Here is a 23,980-nt window from a genome sequence, read left to right on the forward strand (position 1 = left end):
CGCATGGAAAACGGCCTTTTTAATTGCTACCACATCGGCAAGGCGAGTTGGAAAATATCGGCTTTCCGACACAATACACCTTACTTGTTGTTTCTGCCACACAGAGTCCACCTCTTCCCGAACATCTCCTTCCTGCCGAAGATGGTGTCAGAGTTCCACCTGCAGGCGGAGGTCTTCCTCCCTGACTTCTTTCCAAATACAACATCAGTGGAGGACAAATTATTACACACTTTGGACGTGAAGCGGGCTCTCCTGTTCTATCTCAATAGAACCCACCGAACTAGACGAGACTCACAACTTTCCTCTCATACGCTCCGGCACGTCCGGGTTCTCGCATCACAGCCCAGCGCCTGTCAAAGTGGATTGTAGGTCTTATCCATCTGTTTTACCTACTCGCGAAACAGCCATTACCTGGCCATATCAGGGCTCTCTCTACCAGGGCTGTCGTGACTTACACTGCCTTCCTCAGGGAGTGTCAATAACGGACATTTGCAAAGCCGCTACCTGGGCCACGCCTAACACCTTCATTAGGCACTACGCCCTAGACGTCCATACAAACACCAATACCAACATGGGACGTCACATTCTGTCTTTGGCTACGCAGTAAAAGACCTGCCAGCACCCTCCTCCAGGTAGGCTACTGCTCGCTAATCTCCCATGGGTGTGAAGCACAGAGACCACGTTGAACATAAGCAGGTTGTTTACCTGTAACTGGTGATTTTCGAGTGGTCATCTGTGCATTCACACCACCCGCCCTCCTTCCCCGCTGCTGTTAGCATCTACATTTTTAATAGGGGTTGATTTGCGGCAGTTTGTAGGAACTGGCGGGATGTCCGCGCCCACCCCTCTGGGCATGTGCGGTGGGGTTCCTGCGCATGCCCAAGGGACTGGGCGCAAAAATCCGTTAAAAGAGCTTGCTACAGCACCGATTGATCCAGCGCGTGCGCACTAGATCCCATGGGTGTGAATGCACAGATGACCACTCAAAGATCACCAGTTGCTGGTAAGCAACCTGCTTTTTCAAAAGGGAGGAATCTCTTATAAAGAAAATATTTATAAAATGTTTTATAGATGGTATATTACTCCAGATAAACTATCAAAATTTCATCCCAATATTTCAAATGATTGCTGGAAATGTCAAGAGAAGGTTGGTTCTTTTTTCACATGTGATGGACTTGTGATAAAAGTTTAGAAAATTAAGCTTGGATACATGAAATAGTACAAAAAAATCTTAGAAAGTAATATATATTTTGTACCAGAATTGTTTTTACTGAATATACTTCCAGAAAATTGTAAAAATCAGAATTCTTATCTTATTTTACATGTAATTACAACTGCTAGAATATTGTATGCCAAATATTGGAGACCTTCTTCAAAAGAAGAGATAATAAATAAATAAATTACTAGAAACTGCTGAGAGGGATAAATTAATTTTAATTCTGAAAGGACAAAAAGTGGAAAACTTTGAAAATATATGGTCAAGATTTTAAAGATGGATTGAAGAATACATTAAATAAACTGTGTATACAATGGAACTAGAGGACAACAAGAACACTTATAATAATGTGTGCAGAAGCTTTACCTAAAAGATGTATGGGAAACTTAACAGATACTGTATGGATAGATCCTCCCAATGTTTGTTTGTATGTATATTTGTCTGTTTTTGTTTGTCTGGTTTTGGTGTGTTGGATATAAAATAAAATTGTTTTTTTAAAAAACCCAAATACATGGTTAATCACTTTGGTATCCCCTCTAATTTAATGAATTTCACCTGTGCACTTTGAATTCATGATGAATATCCTTCAGTCATACCAGCAGATGGTACATGTTGAATAAAGATCACAATCATTCTTTTTCATTTAAGCTTTGTCATGTTCAGTAAATTATTTTGAAAAAACTATTGAGTTTGGGAGAATGACAACTTCTTTTCCCTTGGAATCAGTCAATGACTGGTTTTATGTCATAAGCTACCTCAGGCAAAGATAAAGATGGGTTCAAACATTATTTAAATCAAAGTAATTAATAAGGATTAACAGTACCCCTATACATAACTTGAACCATTCCAATATAGATCAAGATGGGTAGCTGTATTAGTCTTTCTTTAGCAGTAGAAAAGAGCAAGAGTCCAATAGCTCCTTAAAGACTAACAAAAATATGTGGCAGGGTATGAGCTTTTGTGAGTCACTGCTCACTTCTTCAAGTGAGTTTCTAGCTGTATCTGAAGAAGTAAGCAATGACTCACAAAAGCTCATACCCTGCCACATATCTTGTTAGTCTTTAAGGAGCTACTGGACTCTTGCTCTTTTCTACAATCTAGTATGCAGTTGATTATTCAAGTTTAGGAGAGAGGCCAACTATACCGCTTGGGTGAGGTTATGTTTAGGATATTTTCCAATTTACATTTTGCTCTAACTGTTTTACAGAGCTGGATCGAGGCTTGACTGAACCCCAGATCCGAGTGATCTGCCGCCAGATGCTAGAAGGCTTGAACTATCTTCACAGCAAGAAGATTATCCATCGAGATTTAAAGGCAGGCAACGTATTGCTGACCCAGGATGGTGATATCAAGCTTGGTGAGAGATCTAGTTTGTTCTTGTACAAGAAATGAGTAGATATGTACCCCCAAAAATTATTCTACGGCCTTGGATGTAGCAAGCTGAGTTGCTCTGAAAATAGTGGATGCAACACAGACAGTAGGGTTTTTTCTATGCATTTGAAAATTGTGCCTGCATGGTGGCTGTATAATAATAATTTGTTAGAGCTGTATCCCCACCTTCCAATTTTCCTCTGAGCAGCTGGCACTCCAAATTGTAGCTTTGCAACATTCTACGAGGCCTGATGAATAGAGAGATAGTGACTTGCCCAAAGCCATACAGTGAACTTCATGGCTGAGCAGGGGTTTGAACTTGCATTCCAGAAGATCTTGATTTTTTAGGCTGTGGCTCATGGCACAACACTGAAAAGATGCTAGTTGTCCATCAACTAATTAGAATCATGGTTTCTTATAATATTATGAAAGAAGTGTGTTTGTCCCTTTTGGCCATAGGGGCTCGTCAGAGCAGCTTATTAATGGGAGCAAAACTCTCCTGTCCTTAGGAATGTGCCCATCCTATTGCTTAGAGGGCTAGAGCATAATTACCTTTCTTGAGAAGACATGGTTTATTCACAGGCTGCTTGTAATTCATGTGTTCTGAGGTTTGCAATGGTTTATTTAACCACTTCAGGGATAACTAACACAGAAACAATAAGCAGCAAGGTCATACCTATAATGGGTGGGCACAGATTTCTTTGAAACCTGTTAGGCATGGTAGTGCTTATAGTGTTACAAATTACTGCATTGAATATTAAATAAATGTGTAGCATTAAAAAAGACAGTATAAACATAACTTCTGTACTCAGTCATGCTGCTGAAAAATGAACACAATAGAGTCTTAACTATCTATCTATCTCAGCTTTTGTGTCTCCGAAGGTCAGTTTTTGATAGTTGAGTAAAAAAAATTTTAAGCTGAAGGAAATGGGAAAGAAGCAAATCACTTCTTTATAGCAACCCACTGAAGCTAACATGGCAAGGAGTTCCCTGTACACTGTCAGCAAGCTGCCATTCTGTTTTCTGTGGCCTCTGTGTACATATCCTTTCCTGTTGCACCTGGCTTGGTTTCTATCATCCTGCTCCTGCGTTGGAATGCAAAAGATAACTGCTGGAGGTTGTGTGGGGGAGAAGATGCTGTAATGCTTGGCTATTGCTTTTCCCATGAATACTGCACCTGTGTTTTGTCTAATGTTCTGCCTGGTTCCCATAGACTGGGCGCGCAACTGTTTCATTAGCCCGCCAGCGGGAAAGCTATTCATTGGACCTGTATCTATTTGAAGTTCCTTTATTATGCTTGACCTAACTGTGTATCCCCAGTTCTAACAAAGAACGTGTTTGAGTATGTCTTCAACGCTTTGAAATAAATTTTGCTTTTCTTGAAAACGTGGATTTATTCTCGATGCTTGGGGATCCAACATATTGTTAGAACTCCCTTTTTCCTATCGTTCCGAATCTGGCAAGATCATGAGCGGAATTGAGGGAAATCTACCTAACACGGAGGGGGACTCGGGATCGGTCCCACAAACCTCCGCGTCTTTGGTGTTCACGACTGCAGCCTCGATGGAGGGTGCCGTGGGGGGAGCGATTCCCCGCCTGCCTGCACATCTGTCTTGGCCGCCTCCGACCCCTTCGCAATGGGGTCCGCGGAAGACTCACCAGCAGGATGATTGGACTATGTACAACACCCAGGGCACCCGTGAGGTGTACTCCCGTCGGGGGAGCGGATTACGTGAGAGTCTGTTTGACAAGGGATTGTTCCCGGAGCCAGGGTCTACCTCGGAGAAGGAGAGTCCCAAGCAAGACATCGAGGAGTGGATGTTCGAGCCGTCGGGACCGCGAGGCCACGCAGAAGATGAGGAGGGCACCGGAGCCTTCCAAACGGAAGAGGACTATGACCCACCCCCGGACTACCGCCCTCGGGACCCCATCCCGGAGGAAACTACCGGGGAACGACTAGCAGAACTGGAAGACTCGGTGAGAGACTTGTTGCGGGCATTCCAGGATGTGATGGAAGGTCTGCCGGGAATGATGGACGTTAGAATGGCTAATTTCCTTGACGCACACGCCGCGCAGCAACAAGTTGCTCCTGCACCGGGATTGCCCACGCCGCCGATGCCTGCTCAACCGCTGATGGGACCACCGCTGCAAGCACCGGGAGTTCCCGCGCAGCAGGTACCTGTCCAGCCGCCGGTGAGACCGCCTCCGCAAGTGCCTGTGCAACCGCCGATGCCGGGGGGTCCGCCGGTGCCGGGTCTGCCGCCACCACTGAGGCCAATGCCAGCGGGGCCACCGGTTGTACCGGGTTTCCCTCCCAGGGGAGTTCCGGGGCAGCTGGGCCCGTTGGTGAGGCCTCCACGGCCCAGACCCAAGGATCTACTGGAGGCTACCTTCGACGGCAACCCAGATGAACTCGCTTTCTTCACGGTGAGGGTGCATAAATTCGTAGAAGAGAGTCGACACCTGTTCCGAAATGAAGCTGGTCTTATTGATGTCATCTCGGCAAGACTGAAAGGAGACGCCGCCACATGGTATGTTGGACTGCACAATGACCGCGGTCCGGAACTTTTGAATTTGCGAGCATTCATGTGGGCGCTGCGGGCGAGATTTGAAGATGTCAACGCGAGTCAAAGAGCTAAAGCGTTCCTCCGGACCTACCGCCAGAACAAGAAGTCGGTTCGCGAGTACACTCTGGAATTCCACAAGCAAGCAGCTAAGCTCCGAGACTACCCTGATCATATATTGGCTGAGATGTATCGCTTGGGTCTCAACGCAGAAATCCGAGAAACGGTTCTGAAAACTGTCAACCCTGTCTCCCTGATGGCCTGGACCCAGGAAGCTGAAAATGCAGAAGACCGGCTCACCACCATCAAACTCGACCTGGCTGCTACGACCAACAGACCCGCCGCTGCCGGTGCCTCCAAACCCAAGCCTCAACGCCTGTCGGAATCAGCACGAGAACTACGTATGAAGATGGGGCTCTGTCTCAAGTGCGGGGAGAAGGGGCACTTCGCTGTGGATTGTGGCAGCCGTAAAGTACAGCCGCCTACTCCAAGCCCGAAGACACCGCTGACGGGGAAGAAGGGAATGGCTAAACCGCGTTTCTCCAAAGCTCTGCAGGCGGCCCAAGGTTCGGAGGGAAACGAACCGTCTGCTGCCGAGTCAGAAGAAGAGGTGGTGCCTGAAACGGCGGAAAACGACAACGGCCTGTTGTGAGAGGCGCAAAACGACAAGGCCATTCTAATGCTGCGCCCAAGGTGGTGAGAGAAACCCCTTCCCTATTTTTCGTGACTGTCTCCTTAATGAATCCGCTCCTAGGAACCCACGTTAGGGTAAGAGCGTTGATTGATTCTGGGTGTGGGAGGGATCTCATCAGCCCTAGAGTGTTAGTTGCACTGGAAGCGGGGATAGTCCCCTTGAAGTCCCCCATCATTTTTACTCAGATGGATGGGGCACCCATGGAACCTTGTACGCACGAGACTATGGCTTTGCGGTTGGGGGCGGGCGATCATTGGGAATCCAGATCCTTCATTGTCACCCCTAAATCGCAGTTCGACTTAGTACTGGGGAGTCCCTGGTTGTTTACCCATGACCCTTACATCTTGTGGGAAGAAGGGGTTGTCAAATTTGTGTCGGCTAAGTGTGTAGATCACTGCTGGGTGGACTCGTGGGGGGACCAGCCGACCGCGCAGTTCCCCTGCGGCACTTTGCAACCGGAAGAGTTAGCTTCTTTGCCTCGAGAGTATAGAGACTTGGCGAAAGTGTTTGGCGAAGAGGAAGCTAACGAATTGCCCCCCCATCGCTCGACTGACTGTGCTATTGAACTTTTGCCTGACTGTAAATTACCCAAAGGTAAAATTTATGCGATGGGGCCGGCTGAGAAAGTTGAACTGCGGAACTTTATTGATAAAAACCTAGCCCGAGGTTTCATTCGCCCGGCTTCCTCCCCTTTCGCCGCGCCTGTACTTTTCCGAAAGAAGAAAGACGGGGGGCTTAGATTGTGCACTGATTATAGGGGTCTGAACGCTGTTTCTTTGTCCAATGCTTACCCCCTCCCGCTAATCAAGGACTTGGTAGCTGAGGCCACCAAGGGCAAGATCTTCTCGAAACTTGACCTCCGGGATGCATATTTCCGTGTGCGCATCCGGGAGGGGGATGAAAGTAAGACTGCATTTAATACCCCTTTGGGGCAGTTTGAGTACCTCGTTATGCCCTTCGGCCTTCAAGGGGCTCCGGGGGTCTTCATGAACCTAATCAATGAGGTCCTACATGAGTTCCTATTCAAAGGAGTGGTCCTTTACCTTGATGATGTGTTGCTGTACTCTCAGGACCTCCCGTCGCATATTAAATTGGTGCGCCAGGTCCTTAAGCGACTTTATGAACACCACTTGTTTGCAAAGCTGTCAAAATGTGAATTCCACAAGACATGCATTGACTTTTTGGGATATCGCATCTCTGGGGGGAAGGTTGAAATGGACCCTGCTAAAATTCAGGCTGTACTTGACTGGGAGCCCCCCAGGACCCGCAAACAATTGCAAATGTTCCTCGGATTTGCCAATTTTTACAGAAATTTCATCCAGAATTTCGCTCAAATTGCCCTTCCCCTGACTGATTTGCTAAAGACCAAGGGGAAGGGTTTTGATGCTACGAAACCAGGCGCCCCGCTTAAATGGTCCCCTGCTTGCGCAGAGGCTTTTGAGAAACTTAAACTGATGTTCACCTCTGAGCCAGTGCTGGCGCGCCCTGATGAAACTAAAAAATTCATTGTCCAAACTGATGCCTCGGATGTGGCAATGGGGGCCGCTATTTTGCAAGAAGGGGAAGATGGTCGGTTACATCCCCTGGCATTTGTGTCTAAAAAGTTTTCTGACGCTGAACGAAACTGGGGGATTTGGGAGAAGGAGGCGTCAGCGATCCGGCTGGCTCTCTCCACTTGGAGGCAGTGGTTGGAGGGGGCGCAACTGCCATTTGAAGTCTGGACTGACCATAAGAATTTGGAGATGCTGAAATCCCCCCGTTCTCTCAACGCTAAACAACTTCGTTGGGCGGACTTCTTTGCTAAGTTTCGATTCACTCTTCGTCATTTCCCTGGGGCGGCTAATTCCCTGGCTGACGCGCTTTCACGCCTCCCACAACATGACAGTCAGCGTGAGATCATCATGGACTCTGTTTTTTCCCCCTCCCATCTGGGGGGGGCCGTAGTCACCCGGGCGCAGGCGCGAACGATTCCACACTCTGATGAGACTTCGCCTTCCCTGTTCCCTGTGGGAGGGGGGGCCTGGGTCCAGAAATATCTTTCTGCTTTTACTGCTGAGGATGATGCCTCCCTTAAGACATTACCTGATTGTGTCCGTAGCCCTGAAGGTCTGATTTATTCTGGAGACAAACTGTATGTGCCTATTTCAATGAGGAGGGAGGTGATGGAGTCTGCTCACGGTTCGAAACTGGCAGGGCATTGGAGTTTTGTTAAATCTCTACAACTCATCCGCAGACAGTTCTGGTGGCCACAAATGCGCAAAGACCTCTTGATGTTTGTTAGGTCCTGCCAAACCTGTGCCTTAACTAAACCCAGGATGGGCAAGCCTCCTGGTCTTCTGCAGCCACTCCCTACTCCATCGAGACCGTGGGAAGTGGTGTCCATGGACTTTATTACTGACCTCCCTGCGAGCAAAGGGAACACTGTTATTTGGGTGGTTGTTGATTTGTTTTCTAAGCAAGCTCATTTTGTGCCTTTTCCTTCCTTGCCTACAGCTCAGAGGTTGGCGAAATCGTTTATGTCTCACGTGGTGAAAATTCATCAATTACCTGCTAAGTTAATTTCTGACAGGGGGACCCAATTTGTTTCTAAGTTTTGGAGGGAACTTCTTTCCATTTTAGGGGTGGAACAAGGGCTCAGCAGCGCGTATCATCCTGAAACTGACGGACAAACGGAACGAGTTAATCAGACCCTGGAACAATATCTGCGTTGTTTTACTAATTATCAACAGAATGATTGGTGTGAATTGTTGCCTCTTGCTGAATATTGTTATAACAATACGGTCCATAGCTCCACAGGCATGTCTCCTTATAAAGCTGTATCTGGTTACGACAGTCCCCCCCTCCCTTTCTTGGAGGGGATGGGCCAACGTCCTGTGGGGGATGCTGATACCTGGTGTATGTCCTTGCAAAAAGCATGGCCTCTGTTATGCCAAACACTTGACGCAGCCAAGGCTGCTTACAAGACCCAGGCAGACAAGGGTAGGGTGGTGGGGTTTGATCTGAAACCTGGGGATCTTGTGTATGTCTCGACCAAGAACATTAAGATGCTGCGGCCTAGCAGGAAATTGGGGTGGAAGTTCATAGGTCCATTCAAAGTGCGTAAAGTCATAAATGATGTGGCGGTTGATGTTGTTTTGCCTAAGAATTTACGTGCTCTGCATTCTGTTTTTCACATGAGCCTGTTGAAGAAGGATCCTGGCCCGTCTCCCTGGAGACCAGCAGTTACTCCTCCTCCACCTGTCATTTTGGAAGGGGATGAACATTTTGAGATCGCTGATATCCTTGATTGTAAAGTGAAACGTGGTAAACTCTGGTACCTTATCGAATGGGTTGATTTCGGTCCCCAGCACCGCGAATGGGTGGAAGAAGGGGATATTCGGGCCCCTTACCTGATCCGTAGTTTCCACAGAAGGTTCCCGGACAAACCGGGAGGTCTCCCGCCCAGCCCGGGAGATCTCCCGCCCGACCCGGGAGGTGTGTTGTAAGTGTATTTTAAGGGGGGCAGTATGTCAGCAAGCTGCCATTCTGTTTTCTGTGGCCTCTGTGTACATATCCTTTCCTGTTGCACCTGGCTTGGTTTCTATCATCCTGCTCCTGCGTTGGAATGCAAAAGATAACTGCTGGAGGTTGTGTGGGGGAGAAGATGCTGTAATGCTTGGCTATTGCTTTTCCCATGAATACTGCACCTGTGTTTTGTCTAATGTTCTGCCTGGTTCCCATAGACTGGGCGCGCAACTGTTTCATTAGCCCGCCAGCGGGAAAGCTATTCATTGGACCTGTATCTATTTGAAGTTCCTTTATTATGCTTGACCTAACTGTGTATCCCCAGTTCTAACAAAGAACGTGTTTGAGTATGTCTTCAACGCTTTGAAATAAATTTTGCTTTTCTTGAAAACGTGGATTTATTCTCGATGCTTGGGGATCCAACATACACTCGCACTCAGCTTGAAGATCTTTAAGCCCTTTATGTAGGCAAGAATTTTTTTTTTTTGCAATGTGTCAGTTTTCTGGAAGTGGCAATTCAGAGTCAATTGCAGTTGTGTCATTTTATGAATGCTGTGGGATGTTCCTACTAGCTTCTTGAATAAGAGCATAGCAACCAAAATATTTGACAGGGATTTCCATCAGTGGAGCAGGATTTCTTGGTCTTTCTGTTCCTACTTCAGCACCAAACACTGTTTCTGGGGGAACAGGACCTTCAGGAACCACATGAGTGGGGAATTGGAGATCTGCCATTTCCTTCCTCCCAATGCAAAAATTGCCACCTTTTCCATTTGCAAAAATCCTCTGGTGGATCCACCCCAATAGCTTTGCCACAGTCAGTTCCATGTCTTCTGGTTATATCACCAGCCAGAATTAAAGTTGTCCAGAATTAAGTGTTGCATAGGAGCCAAAAAAAATCATTATAGGAATCCCTAGTCTGTACAAGATAGGAAGGAAGATAAAGGAAGTTGGAAGAAGTAGAATTGGAGAAGTAAAGAAAAAGCGAAGTTAATCAATTCAAGGCTTTTTATTGTAAATATCTGTTACTGTTTAATCTTTGGTTTGGCATAGACTTTTTTTCTATGGGATGCAGAGAGTGTAGTTGCCGGGTGAAGAGTTGAAATCTGCTGCTTTGAAATGACATTTTCCAGTGGAAAATTCTGGGGAGAAGTAGAATAACCCTAACATTAAATAGAACTGCAAGCAACAGCAGAAAAGAACAATTTATGATGTGTTAGAATTGTGCTGAGGGTTGTGCTATCTAACAGCCCTATTATACACCAAAGAGCTACTTTATTCCAATGGAAGGTGGAAAGGTTTCACTAAGTGCCCCCCCCCCCAATTCTGGCAGGGTTTTAAAAAAGATTATTTTGGCATTATAGGAGCACAGTTAACAAGAAATGTGGGTTTTGAGACCTGATAGGCTCAATGCCCTCTCCTGCCTCAAGGGAGGACAGCTTGTCTTATATTATTTACTTGTTTCTATAGTGTGAGGTGAAACTTGCTTCAGTTGACTGAGACTGTATTGCTGTAGCATAGAGCTCACAGTTTGAATTGGAATGTGCTCCTGGCAATCTCCTGATGACAAAGTATGAAAAATATGCTATGTACATCTAGGCTTGCAGTGTTTCTGAACATTGGTCCAGGCATTGGTCTCTTGGACCTTTTTGTTTGTCTTGAGGGAGTGTCTTGAAATGGGGTGGGAGGGCAGTTTGAGTCATCCTGGACTCCTTGAAGTGCAAACACCTTACAAATGTAGTGAGAGCATTTAACATGATTGTATTATTTTCAGCGGACTTTGGAGTATCTGCCAAAAACATGAAGACTTTGCAAAGACGGGATTCTTTCATTGGCACACCATACTGGTGAGTGAATATTGACCGGGTAAGGTGATTGTTACTTCTTAGTGCGTGAATCAGAATTTATGTTTGCAAGACAGCTGAAGTCATAAAGTGCAGGTGTTCTGTCTTGAAAGTGGTTGTGTGTATCTGTCATTTAGCTGGGTTTAAACTGTCCATGTGAAAAGGCACCTATGTGTGTTATGTGGCTTGATAATTTAATACCATCTCAATGCTGTGCTGTCTACTTGCATGTATTTAAATACAAAGTTGCAATCCTAAACGATAATGCTACTTTTTATTTATTTATTTATTTTGATTTATATCCCACCTTCCCTGCAAGCAGGCTCAGGGCAGGTCACAACAGTAATATTACAGAACCATTAAAACAGTAATAATAAATAATTAAAACAATTAAAAGCAGGTAGCATGATGAATTAGGAAAGTACAGCAATCCCTGATGGCTAGAAGCTACTAGGCCATAAACCAGAGGACAATGGAGATCTTACATATATGGGCTGTATACAGTTGGAGAGCTTCAGCAGCAGAGGCCTTATACCAAAGGCCTGGCAGAACAGCTCCATTTTACAGCCCCTGTGGAACTGTAATAGGTCCTGCAGAGCCCTGATCTCTGACAGGAGCCTGTTTCACCAGGCTGGGGCTAGGGCAGAAAAAGTTCTAGCCCTGGTCGAGGCTAAGCGGACATCCTTTGGGCCGGGGACAACCAGTAAATGATGGTCAGCCGAGCACATGGCTTTTCGGGGCACATAGGGGGGAGGTGGTCCCTCAGATGCGTCAGTCCCAGGCTGCATAGGGCTTTTAAGCCCATCAGCTGCTTGCTTTAAGGGGTGGGCAGCCATTTCAGGGTTCCCTTTCGCTCCCCCCAGCTTCCAAGAGGGGGGAAGCGAAACGGAGTCCTGAAAGGTCTTCCTGCCCTTTAAAGCAACAGTGTGGCAGGTCCACCTGGCAACTGTTTGCTTTAAGGGCAGTCAGCCATTCGATGTCTCCCTTTTGCTCCCCTCTTCCAAGGAGGGGAAAGTGGAAGGAAGCCCTGAAATGGCTGCTGGCCATTTAAAATGAACAGATGACTGGTGGACCCCACCTGTCAGCTGTTTGCTTTAAAGGGCTGGCAGCTCCCCCTCCCTTCCTCCTTGGGGGAGGAGACGTCGGCCAGTGCAGAGAGGGGAAGCTTGGCTTTGTGCCTCTCTCCTGCACTTGAGGAAGCCGGGCAGGGGCGAGTTTCCTCACCCTGCATTCAGTGGCGGATCGGTGCGTTGGAGGCTGGGAATTTGCACGCCAGTGCAGGCTGGTGCAGCTAAAGGGAACAGTGGAAGTGACTACTGCATGGGTCATGGTAGCTAAGTCCCAGGGGGAGAGATGGGGAACCAGTTGCCTGATCTGCCAGAGATGATAAAGGCCAACCTGGCAACTGGGGTGACCTGAGATTCCATAGAAAGTGAGGCATCCAGGATTGCCCCATGGCTTCTCAACTTCTGGACCAGCACCAGTGGTGCTCCGTCCAAGGCAGGGAGCCTGATTCCTGACTCAACCTCACCTCTGGCTCAAGTACAGGACCTCCATCTTCTTCACTGGGTTTAGTTTCAACCTCCATCTTCTTCACTGGGTTTCGTTTCAACCGACTCTGCTGTAACCACCCAGCCACAGTCTCCAAAGCTTGTCCAAGTTTTCTGAGACGGAGTCTGGGCAGCTGTCCAACATCAGATAGAGTTAGGTATCATCAGCATACTGGTGGCAACCCAGCCCAAAGCCCTGGACCTTAGATGATAAAGATCACCCCCTGTAGCACTCCACATTCTAGTGGGTATTGTAGGGAGACCCTCTCACCAAGCGCCACCCTCTGCCATTGTAAGGCAGTCCTCCAAACCCCTATGTTGGTGAGGCAGTGGGTCATAAGGTCGTATTCAACCGTGTTGAATGCTGCCGTTAGGTCCAAGAGCAACAGCAGTGCTGGCCCTCCCCAATCCAGGTGTCTCCCGAGGTCATCTGTGAGGGTGACCAGCACCGTCTCTGTCCCATGGCCAGGGCAGAAACCTGACTGGAATGGATCGAGGATGGATGCATCATCCAAGAAAGGCTGACACGGTTCAGCCACCACCCTCTCAACTACCTTTCCTAGGAACGGTAAATTCGAGACTGGGTGGTAGTTGCTTAGGACCGCGGGGTCCAATTATGTTTTCTTAAAGAGCGGACATACCACCACCTCTTTCAATCCTGATGATTTCTCCAGGGGGACCCAAAAACCATAATTGTTTTAAAGTGGCCCTGTATCAGAGTTCTGAAAATCTTGTAAACTTCATCTTTGGGGAAAACAGATGCAAGGAAAGAAGCTTGGTAAAATTAATTCAGTCTCTTGCAATAAAGTTATCTCCCATTTACCCACTCCCCCATTGGAGGCAGAAAAAAGTCTGGATGTCTTTAACAGCTAGGGTGTTGATGAAACCCGAGCCATTCTCTCCCTCTCTCCTAAACCCAACTATTTGGTGGAATGTCCATTTGAAGCAACTCCAGACATATGAAAGCAACAAGAATGTAATCTCTAAATCAGCCATTTTGGTAATGAGATGTGATTAGTGAGCATTAATTTGGGCTAAAGCAGCATCTAGACCAGTTGTCACTGACCTGCTGGTTTTTCTGTGGTCACAGTCAGTTGAAAGTGAAGAGGTGTAGGGGGAAGGGAAATGAGGGTCATGTCTAGCTAAAATTAACCATTTCCCACCTCCTTTTGAATTTCAGTGGGAGAGTAAAGCATGCTCTCATCTGCTGACAACAGTGGAACCTAAAAGTGTTTGGGATTGTCTAGATTATTTTGTTGTATTCATCAAAGCTTTTCCTCAAACCTCATTCAAAACCTTTCTGCAGAGTCATATTTCTGCACTCTGTGGTCATCTTTAAACTGAAGACAAACAGAGTATTGGGAAGAGGGAGTCAGGCTGCTGCTGCAAACCAGTGATCAGTAGTAAATCTCTTCCAAGCAGAACTCACTGTCCTTTGCTTTCTTCTAGGATGGCTCCTGAGGTGGTAATGTGTGAGACTATGAAAGACACCCCATATGACTACAAGGCAGACATCTGGTCTTTGGGCATAACACTGATAGAAATGGCACAGATAGAACCTCCTCATCATGAGCTCAATCCCATGAGGGTCCTCCTGAAAATAGCCAAGTCTGACCCTCCCACTCTTAGCTATCCCTCAAAGTGGTGAGATATATGTTTTTTCTATGTCATGTGTGCAGACACGTGGGAAACACGCAAGCATGAGTGCAAGCAGTCAATGTCTCTTTCTCTAGTTCCCCAGAGAAGGTGGTTATAACCAAGAATGAATATAAACAAATAACCAGTGCTTGTTAGGAAAGCTAAAGTTCAGTATGAGCTTAGGCTAGTGAGAGATGCTAAAAAAAATGGCTCTTTTCTTATGTTCAAAGTAAGAAAAAGAGCAAGGACATGGTAGGCCCATTGCAGGTACAGGAAAGTGAAATTTTAACAGGTGATGAAGAGAGGGCAGAACCACTCAATTCCTACTTTTCCTCCATCTTCTCTTGCGACGGAAACAGTGCTCAATGTGGCAAAAACAGAACACATGATGAGGGAAGGGAGTTGCAGCCTAGGATTGGCATAGAGGTAGTACATAAACACCTGGTTTCTTTAAATCCTCGGGGCCAGATGAACTGCATGCATCCAAGGGTACTAAAAGAACTCATGGATGTAATTTCTGAGCTTTTTGAGCATTCTTGGAGAACAGGTGAGGTGCCAGAAGATTGGAGGCAGGCAAATATTGTCCCCATCTTCAAGAAGGGGGGGAGGATCCGGGTAACTATTGACCCATCAGCTTGACATCTACACCTGGGAAAGTTTTAGAACAAATCAAACAGACAGTTCTTGAGCATTCAGAATGGACGGCTGTGATTATTAAGGTTTCTCAAGAACAAGTCATGTCAGTCTAGCCTTATCTCTTTTTTTGAGAAAGTTATTACCTTGCTGGATCAGGGGAATGCTGTAGACATAGTTTATCTTAATTTCAGTAAGGCTTTTGATAAGGTTCCACATAATATTCTTGTTGACAAATTGGAAAAAGGTGGTTTGGATCCTATGACTGTTAGGTAGATCTGTAACTGGTTGACAGATTGCACTCAAAGAGTGCTTGTGAATGGTTCCTCATTCTCTTGGAGAGCAGTGCCTCAAGGATCTGTCCTGGGATCTGTTTTGTTCAACATCTTTATCAACAATTTGGATGAAGGGATAGAGGGAATGCCTGTTAAATTTGCAGATGATACTAAATTGGGAGGGGTAGCAAATACGGTAGAAGACAGAGTCAGGATACAGGATGGTCTTGACAGGCTGGAAAATAGGGCTAAAACAAATAAAATGAAATTCAATGGGGATAAATGTAAAGTTCATCATCGTGTCTTCTGTGCAGTCCCACATGGGACTGCCTGGAGGCAGGCCTGCCGCGGAGGAACATTCCAAGAGCTTCCCCAATAGTCTAAAGAGTATTGGATCCCCCTCTCCTCGCAGAGAAATTGCGAAGTGTCTTTTTCCCCACCCATTTGATCACGTGACGAGGGGAGGGGGAGGCACCTCTCTCTCTCAGTCCTTTTTTTGTCACAGTGAGGAAAGGACATATCCAGAGCTACTTACCTCAGTAAAACAAAATATTCCAGTAAGAGCTGAATTTCTTCAGAAAGGTTTTTCGTGAGCAATTGGAGTCGCTATGGCCCTTTTTTCTCATTAACATTTTATTGGTAGAATTAAAACAATAAAACAAATATAACAATAAAAATATACATAAAGGTCATAAGAACAGTTATACATTCAAACCAACACACTAATTACAAAAAAAAGTAAGCTTTAAAGAATGATACATTCTTCAATAAATCTTTTTTTATGGCCCTTTTTAAAAAGTGCCAGGCTTGTGGTACAAAAATGGCTTTGACAGACGATCACCTCAAATGCCTTCTATGTCTTGGGGAGGGCCATAACACCACGACTTGTGAGATCTGCGGTACGTTAACCCCAAGAACGAAGCAAGACAGGGCTCTGAGACTTAAAGCAGCCCTGTGGGAGCAGGCTTTGTTAGCTACACCCGGCACATCCTCCCAAACAACTCAAGACAAAAACTCTTCTAAGAGTTCTAAGGAGTCCCGCAAGCCAAAACAGAGTTCGCCAGGGACAAACCAGAAAAGGTCTTTAATTAAAAAATTTTTTTAAAAAAAACCGGGAAAGGTCCATTTCAGTCCAACCGCCAGCAAAAAAAGGCGAAAACGGCCAAAACAAAGACCCCAAAAGTCCCTCTGCCAGGAACTGAGACGGGGATGCCATCTCCGCCGCTGCGCCCATCTTCTGAGCTGTCATCCACCGCGGCTATACAGGCGATCAACGTCGAAGACGCTTTGACGTCAAGGGAACGGCGTGTATCTCGACGTCAATGCTCTTCGACGTTGAGCCCAGAAGAGTCCACTCGACGTGGGATGTGGTCCCCAGTGTTACCTTCAGAGGAGGAGGTCGACATCATCAGCCTCCCAGACTCGTGCAGGTCCTCCAGATCTTATTCTTCAAGTAGTAGAAGACAGGGTACTTCTCCATGGGGCTACCCACCTGATTGGGAGCACATCCCTCCATGGTTTCTTCCACCTTGGTATCGCAACTCTGCAACATCGCAACGCAGTCACCGTAGCCCAAGTCAGGTCTTGGGTCATTGCAAGGTTCGGTCCAGATTGCATTCCACAATGCGTCAAAGATCTCCAGAACAACAAGTTGACCAATTGCAGCCAGAACCGCGACAATATGAACAGGCACCTGATGAGCATTCTGATGTAGAATCAGAACATACATCTCTGCTGTCCCTAGATGATGCAGTAGGCGATTCCACTCCAATCTCACCGACAGAGGACTTACGGGTCTACTCGGAACAACTCCTCCGCATGGTGAAAGCCCTCAAGATTGATTACATCTCCCCAAAACCATTGGAGGAGGATCCTGTTATGGGCATATTATACTCTTCTGACCCAGGGCCAGTAGCTATCCCCTTAGTCAAGGGCATTAGGGAGATCACCCGAAATAACTGGGCAAGACCATCTTCTACTACAGGTTCTGCCAGGAAGGTCGAGAACCTCTACAAAATCACGGAGAATGATGCCTTCTTTTTATACCACCATCCTCAACCCAATTCGATGGTGGCGGAGGTGATTCTGTCCAAACAGACGGGAGGTCCAAAATCCTCTCCTCTAGATAAGGAAGGTAGAAAGCTGGATGTTTTGGGCAGAAAGATTTACTCTTCCAGGGCACTAACCCTGTGAGTAGCTAACTTCAAAGCCATTATGGCTAGATATCAAGTTATGTTATGGGAGCAGTTAACCCCATTTTTAAATAGCTTACCTGATGATAAGAAAGAGCAGGCCAAACAGGTACAAATGGAGGGCGCTCGTTTAGCCAGACAGGAACTCAATGCATTTAGACACTCTGCAGACGCAGCGAGCAAGGTGATTGCATCAGCCATTGTTCTCCGCAGACACTCTTGGCTGCGTACCTCTGCCTTACAAGATCTCGCATCGAGGATTTACCTTTCGAGGGAAAACTCCTCTTTAGCAAACAAACAGATGAGGTACTAGAGAAAGTGAGGATCAGAACTATCCAATCCCTGGTCAGGAGATTTCTTCACAAAAGGTGTCAGAGGGCCCTACACATAACTCCCAATGGAAGTTCTTATCCATTCCCCGGCCAATCCTTAGGACCCTTAACTGGTGGATGGAGGAATTTAACCTTTCACACGGTTTTCCTTTAGCGCCCATAGTAACTGACATCCAGGTATTCACGGACGCATCATTGGAGGGATGGGGGCACACTGTGGTACAAGGCAGTTGAGTGGCCAATGGTCACGTTATAAATCTTCGTTCCACATCAATAGGCTCTAACTTAGAGCAGTGAGATACGCCCTTCTCTCTCTTGCAGACTTGACGACTGGAAAGACTGTTCTACTATCTACAGTCAATACTGTTTCGAAATTTTACATCAACAAGCAGGGTGGCACTGGCTCCCTTACATTATGCAAAGAAGCCTCAATCATTTGGGAAATGATAATTCAACAAGGATCCCATCTCATAGCAATACACATTCCAGGCCACCAAAACACACTAGCAGATATATTAAGCAGAAGATCCCTCATGGATCACGAATGGTCCTTCCCTCTCAGATATCTAGACCCTATTTTTTGAGAGTGGGGGATCCCGGACATAGATCTGTTTGCCTCAACCGCAAACACCAGGTGTCCACTATTCTGTGCAAGGTCACAAAAGCAGGGGAATTGTCTAGGAGATGCCTTCCTCCTAAAATGGTCCAGTAACCTCTTCTATGCCTTTCCCCTATTACCGAGGGTATTAGCAAAGCTATCTCAAGACGGGACCATGTGCATCCTGGTAGCCCCCCTGTGGCCTCGATGGCCTTGGTTACCGTTTCTACTCACCCTAGCCCAACGCAGACTCTGCCCACTACCACAGGTACCAGACTTGCTTCAGATAGGTCAGATATGTCATCCAGAGTCCCACACACTGTACCTACAAGCATGGTTCATTTCACCATGAACAAATGTCCAGACTGTGTAGCAGAGATCCTATTAGTGTCCCGGAAACCCTCGACCTGGAAGTCCTACAGACCCAAATAGCACAGGTTCACTGTTTGGGCACAGGACTGCAGGATACTCCCTGAGTCTTGTCTTTTAATGGAAATACTCGAATACCTTCTGACATTACTAGATGAAGGGCTGTCAACTTCGTCTATTAAAGTACATTTCGCAGCCATATCAGCTTTTCATTTGGGGATTGATTCTAAACCCATATTCTCTAATGCGGTATCTAAACGCTTTCTAAAGGGATTATACAATACCTTCCCAACAATACCACAACCCCTCCCTCAGTGGAGTCTCTCGGTGGTATTAGCCCATCTAATGCGGGCTCCTTTTGAACCACTATCTAGTTGTTCCTAGTCTTTGTTGTCATATAAAGTCGCCTTTTTAGTGGTGATTACTTTGGCTCGCGGAATTGGAGAATTGCAAGCTCTTCGATCTGATCCTCCGTTCTTAAAATTTCACCCAGATAAGGTGGTCCTAAGGCCTAGTTTAGAATTTTGCCCAAAGACACTCACCACTTTCCACACATCACAGAATATAATCCTCCCTGTATTTTTTCCCAATCCAACTTCCGTACCAGAAAAATAATTACACAATTTAGATGTAAGGAGGGCTTTATTGTTTTATTTACAACGCACATCCCTGTTCAGGGACAATTAGTTGTCTGTTTTTCTGGGTCGAGCTGCCTCTGCACAATCCATTTCCAGATGGGTGACCAAAACCATTTGCAACGGCTACGACTCGGCAGGTTTGACATGCCCATTTCCAATTCGGGCTCATTCAACAAGGGCACAAGCCACTTCAGTTGCTTTTTCTGCGTCCGTGAATATTAAAGACATCTGCAGGGCAGCAACGTGGTCGTCACCCTTAACATTTATAAAACACTATTCAATTGATGCTAATTTTCAGACTGATGCTTCTGTAGGTACTGCAGTATTACAATCGTTGTTCAAATAAACCATTTTGCCCACACCCGCCTCCGACTCCTGTGTAGCTCGCTAATCTCCCATGTGGGACTGCACAGAAGACACAATGATGAAAACATGGTTGCACTTACCTGTAACTGATGTTCATCGAGTGTCTTCTGTGCTGACACACATCCCTCTCTCCTTCCCCGCTGTGGGCGATTAGTCCAGTTCCCCACAGCGGCAGGTAGGACTGAGAGAGAGAGGTGCCTCCCCCTCCCCTCATCACGTGATCAGATGGGCGGGGGGAAAAGACACTTCGCAATTTCTCTGTGAGGGGAGGGGGACTCAATACTCTTTAGACTATTGGGGAAGCTCTTGGAATGTCCCTCCGCAGCAGGCCTGCCTCCAGGCAGTCCCATGTGTGCCAGCACAGAAGACACTCGATGAACATCAGTTACAGGTAAGTGCAACCATGTTTTCTGCATTTAAGTAGGAAAAATCAAATGCATAATTATAGATTGGGGGAGACTTGTCTTGGCAGTAGCATGTGCAAAAAGGATCTAGGGGTCTTTGTAGACCATACACTGAACATGATTCAGTAGTGTGATGCGGTTGCTAAAACGGCAAATGCGTTTTTGGGCTGTATTAACAGAAACTCCATAGGGTGTGCTCATGGTTACAGATATAATAATAAGATTTTTTTTTGGTCTGGTTGCTAGGGGGAGGGGGAGGGAATAATAAAGGGGAAAATTGATGAATCTGATGTTTGAATATGTTATGTAAGCTTGATGAAAAGGATTATGAATGTATAAGACATGCTAAACATCAATAGAAATTTTAAAAAAATAAAAAAAAAATTAAGTATCAACAGAAGTATAGTGTCCAGATCACGTGAAGTGATGGTACCACTTTGCTCTGGTTAGACCTCACCCAGAGTATTGTGTTCAGTTTTGGGCACCACAATTTAAGAAAGATATAGATAAGCTGGAACGTGTCCAGAGGAGGTCAACAAAGATGATGGGGGGTCTGGAAACCAGGTCCTATGAGGAAAGATTGAAGGAGCTAGGTATGTTTAGCTTCAAGAAGAAATGACTGAGAGGTAATATGATAACCAACTTCAAGTACTTGAAGGGCTGTCATATAGAGGATGGTATGGAGTTGTTTTCTGTTGCCCCAGAAGGTTGGACCAGAACCAACGGTTTGAAATTAAATCAGAAGAGATTTTAGCTAAACATTAGGAAGAACTGCCTGACAGTTACAGCGGTTCCTCAGTGGAACAGGCTTCCTCAGGAGGTGGTGGGCTCTCCTTCTTTGGAGGTTTTCAAACAGAGGCTAGATGGCCATCTGACACTGATGCTGATTGTGTGAACTTAGGCAGATCATGAGAGGGAGGGCAGGAAGGGTTGTCTCAGTGCTTAGTTCTTGTGGCCCTCTCTTGCACACCCAGGGAAATGCTGATTGCCACTTTTCGGTCAGGAAGCAATTTTTCTCCAGGCCAGTTTCACCAGGGATCCAGGAGGTGTTTTTGTCATCTTCTGGGCATGGAACAGCAGTCACTACGGGTGTGGTGGGGGAGGTATTTGTGAATTTCCTGCATTGTGCAGGGGGGTGGACTAGATGACCCTGGAGGTCCCTTCCAACTGTATGATTCTATGACATGTTGAGTTCTGCAATTGCACCTTTCATAGCTAAGAACAAAAGAAGAGCCCTGTTGGATCAGACCAATGGTCCATCTAGTCCAACATCCTGTCTCACACAGAGGCCAACAAATTCCTCTGGAGGGCCAACAACAGGGCATAGAGGCTGAGACCTTTCCCCGATGTTGCCTCTTGGCTCTCGGATTCAGAGGTTTAGTGCCTCTGAATGTGAGATTTCCCATCAGTCACCATGGCTAGTAGCCACTGATAGAGACCTATCCTCCATTAATTTATCTAATCCCCTGTTAAAGCTGTTTATTCCTGTGGCCATCACTATGTCCTCTGGCAGCAAATTCCACATTTTAATAACTCTCTGTGTACCGAAGTATTTCCTTTTGTCTGTCCTGAATCTACTGCCCATCAGCTTCATTGGATGCCTTATAGTATTTTGGAAGAGGGAGAAAAGTTTCTCTTTGTCAACTCTCTCTACTCCATACATAATTTTATAAACCTCTGTCATGTCCTCCCTTAGTCGCCTCTTTTCTAAACTGAAAAGTTCCAGACTCTTCAGCCTTTCCTCATAGGGAACATGCTCCAGCTGCCTAATCATCTTGGTTGCCCTCCTTTGTACATTTCCCAGCTCTGCGGTGTCTTTTTTGAGATACAATGACCAGAACTGTACACAGTATTCCAAATGAGGCTGTACGATAGATCTCTACAGGGACATTATAATATTGGCCATTTTATTTCCCGATAATCCCTAACCTAGAGTTTGCCTTTTTCACTGCTGCAGCATACTGGGTTGACACTTTCATTGAGCTGTCGATATAGATCTACAATGAAATGGGATAAAATTCATAGGCTTGAATCCTGTCATTCCGCTCAGCAGAGTTTGAAGCCTTCCTCTCACCTAATGAGCCTTTCGCTATCTCCTGAGGTTGGAGGAAGGCTTTCATACATCACTGAGTGGAGTGGTAGGGATATAAACCAATGGCTATAAAGCTGCCTTTGCAAGGTAGGATCCTCACAATGAAAGAGTTCTGCCAGAAACCTCAGGGTCAGGGAAACTGGTCTTTTAGTACATGACTAAAATGTTTTGTGTTATATACAAATCACCATTCACCCATGGAGCTGACTGGGCTGCCTTGGCTAAGAGTTTATTAGCCATACTTGTCTTTGTGAGAATGCAAAGAAAACCCAATATGTCATCCCATATTCTTTGGAGGAAGTATGAAGTACAAATAATATTTAACACCACCCATGGAATAAAATCCTGTACTGAACACAGAGGTCCTCTCACTGCTGAGCAGGCCGCTTGGAGCCTACCGCTTGGTGCCTACCATCAGTGTGGACCAGCGTATGCCAAATCTTCCAGGATGTTTTGGTTTAAGTTTGGGTTCTATAGACTGGCAATGGTGAATCCATTCATTTCTCCCATGTGTCTTATTTTATAATGGGTCACTTCTTCAGTAATTCTTGCTGAGATCAAAGAAAGGAAGGGCTGCCTTGGTTCCTCCCCTTGCAGTAAAGGGCTCAGTTGAAGCCTGCATGACAATCCTTATAGAGCCCTCCCTCCAACACAGTTCTTATGGTGGAAAGTACATGACTTGTTGCTCAGAGGCCTCTCACCTTCCTTCTTGGTTGCACTGTTCTTGCTGGTTTTGCAGTCTTCCAAAGTACAGGATTTTCTGCTGGGGATGTTAATTGTTTATGTGATATTGTGTGGAATATGATTGCCCGAGTATTGCAGTTATGCAATTGTTTGTATATTTTTATGGGGTTAGTATTTGTGATCCCCTGTACATATCCAAACATTTGGTGGAATATCCTGATGTATGAACTCTGCATGGGAGTACATGTTTATCCAGACAGTTTTCATGTTTTACAAAAAGAGTGGGTACCAGGAAGGCTATTTCCTCCCCCCACCACTGCAATTCTATTGCTTGAGGTGGGATGCTATTTGTTGCGGAAAACTCACTAGCCGTTATCATCAGTGGGTAATTGTGTTTATGGCATCCCCCCCTCCCCCCATGATTGCATAGGAATTGCCAGTACTGCCCTTACATGGAAATCTGTATTGATTTTAAAAGTGCACGACAGCATTATGGTCACTTGCCTGACAGAAGGCTTTGTAATTGGCTCAAGCTTACAATTGCCATCATGTGAGCTTTGTTAACTTTTGGAGGCTTTGGCATGAATTGGGAACACAGTAACGGCATGCAGCTTGCTTCTGATCAGCTGTTATTGGGCTTAAAGGAAATGCTAAATCTGTAATTGATCTGACTATATTTTTGTGTCCTCTTATCACATATGTTACATTTGTGTTTTGCTTTGTCTCAAAGGTACTTCCTTTCAATCTGCAGGTACTGACCATAATTTGTGATAATGCCTGGAATATAACTCATGCAAGCTATCTGATAGATGTATCCTCCCCCCCCCCCTTCAGTGGTTCTTGCTGATGATCTTGTGGTTTTTAATTTTTTTAAAAGGTCTCTAGAATTCAACAACTTCCTGAAGAAAGCCCTTGATAAGAACCCTGAGACACGGCCAAGTGCAGCACAATTGCTGGAGGTAAGTGCAGAAACTCAAAAGTATACATGCAACTGCAGTCGCAATAATTTAAATTTGTTT

General features: G+C 45.9%; 1 protein-coding gene across 1 annotated transcript in view; it reads left to right on the forward strand.

Annotated features, from left to right (window-relative positions):
- Positions 1-2,423: 2,423 nt before the first annotated feature.
- Positions 2,424-23,980, forward strand: part of STK10 (serine/threonine kinase 10) — a gene marked incomplete at its 5' end in the record, with an annotated part of 48,788 nt that continues 27,231 nt past the window's right edge. Inside the window, 4 exons of the mRNA XM_015413907.1 lie at positions 2,424-2,573; positions 11,121-11,193; positions 14,190-14,384; positions 23,839-23,920. Of these exons, the coding sequence (XP_015269393.1) occupies positions 2,424-2,573; positions 11,121-11,193; positions 14,190-14,384; positions 23,839-23,920 (500 nt within the window). The remainder of the gene's footprint in view (positions 2,574-11,120; positions 11,194-14,189; positions 14,385-23,838; positions 23,921-23,980) is intronic.

Source organism: Gekko japonicus, unplaced genomic scaffold (genome assembly GCF_001447785.1).
Source record: "Gekko japonicus isolate JY-2015 unplaced genomic scaffold, Gekko_japonicus_V1.1 scaffold1605, whole genome shotgun sequence".
In the NCBI taxonomy this organism is placed as follows: Eukaryota; Metazoa; Chordata; class Lepidosauria; order Squamata; family Gekkonidae; genus Gekko; species Gekko japonicus.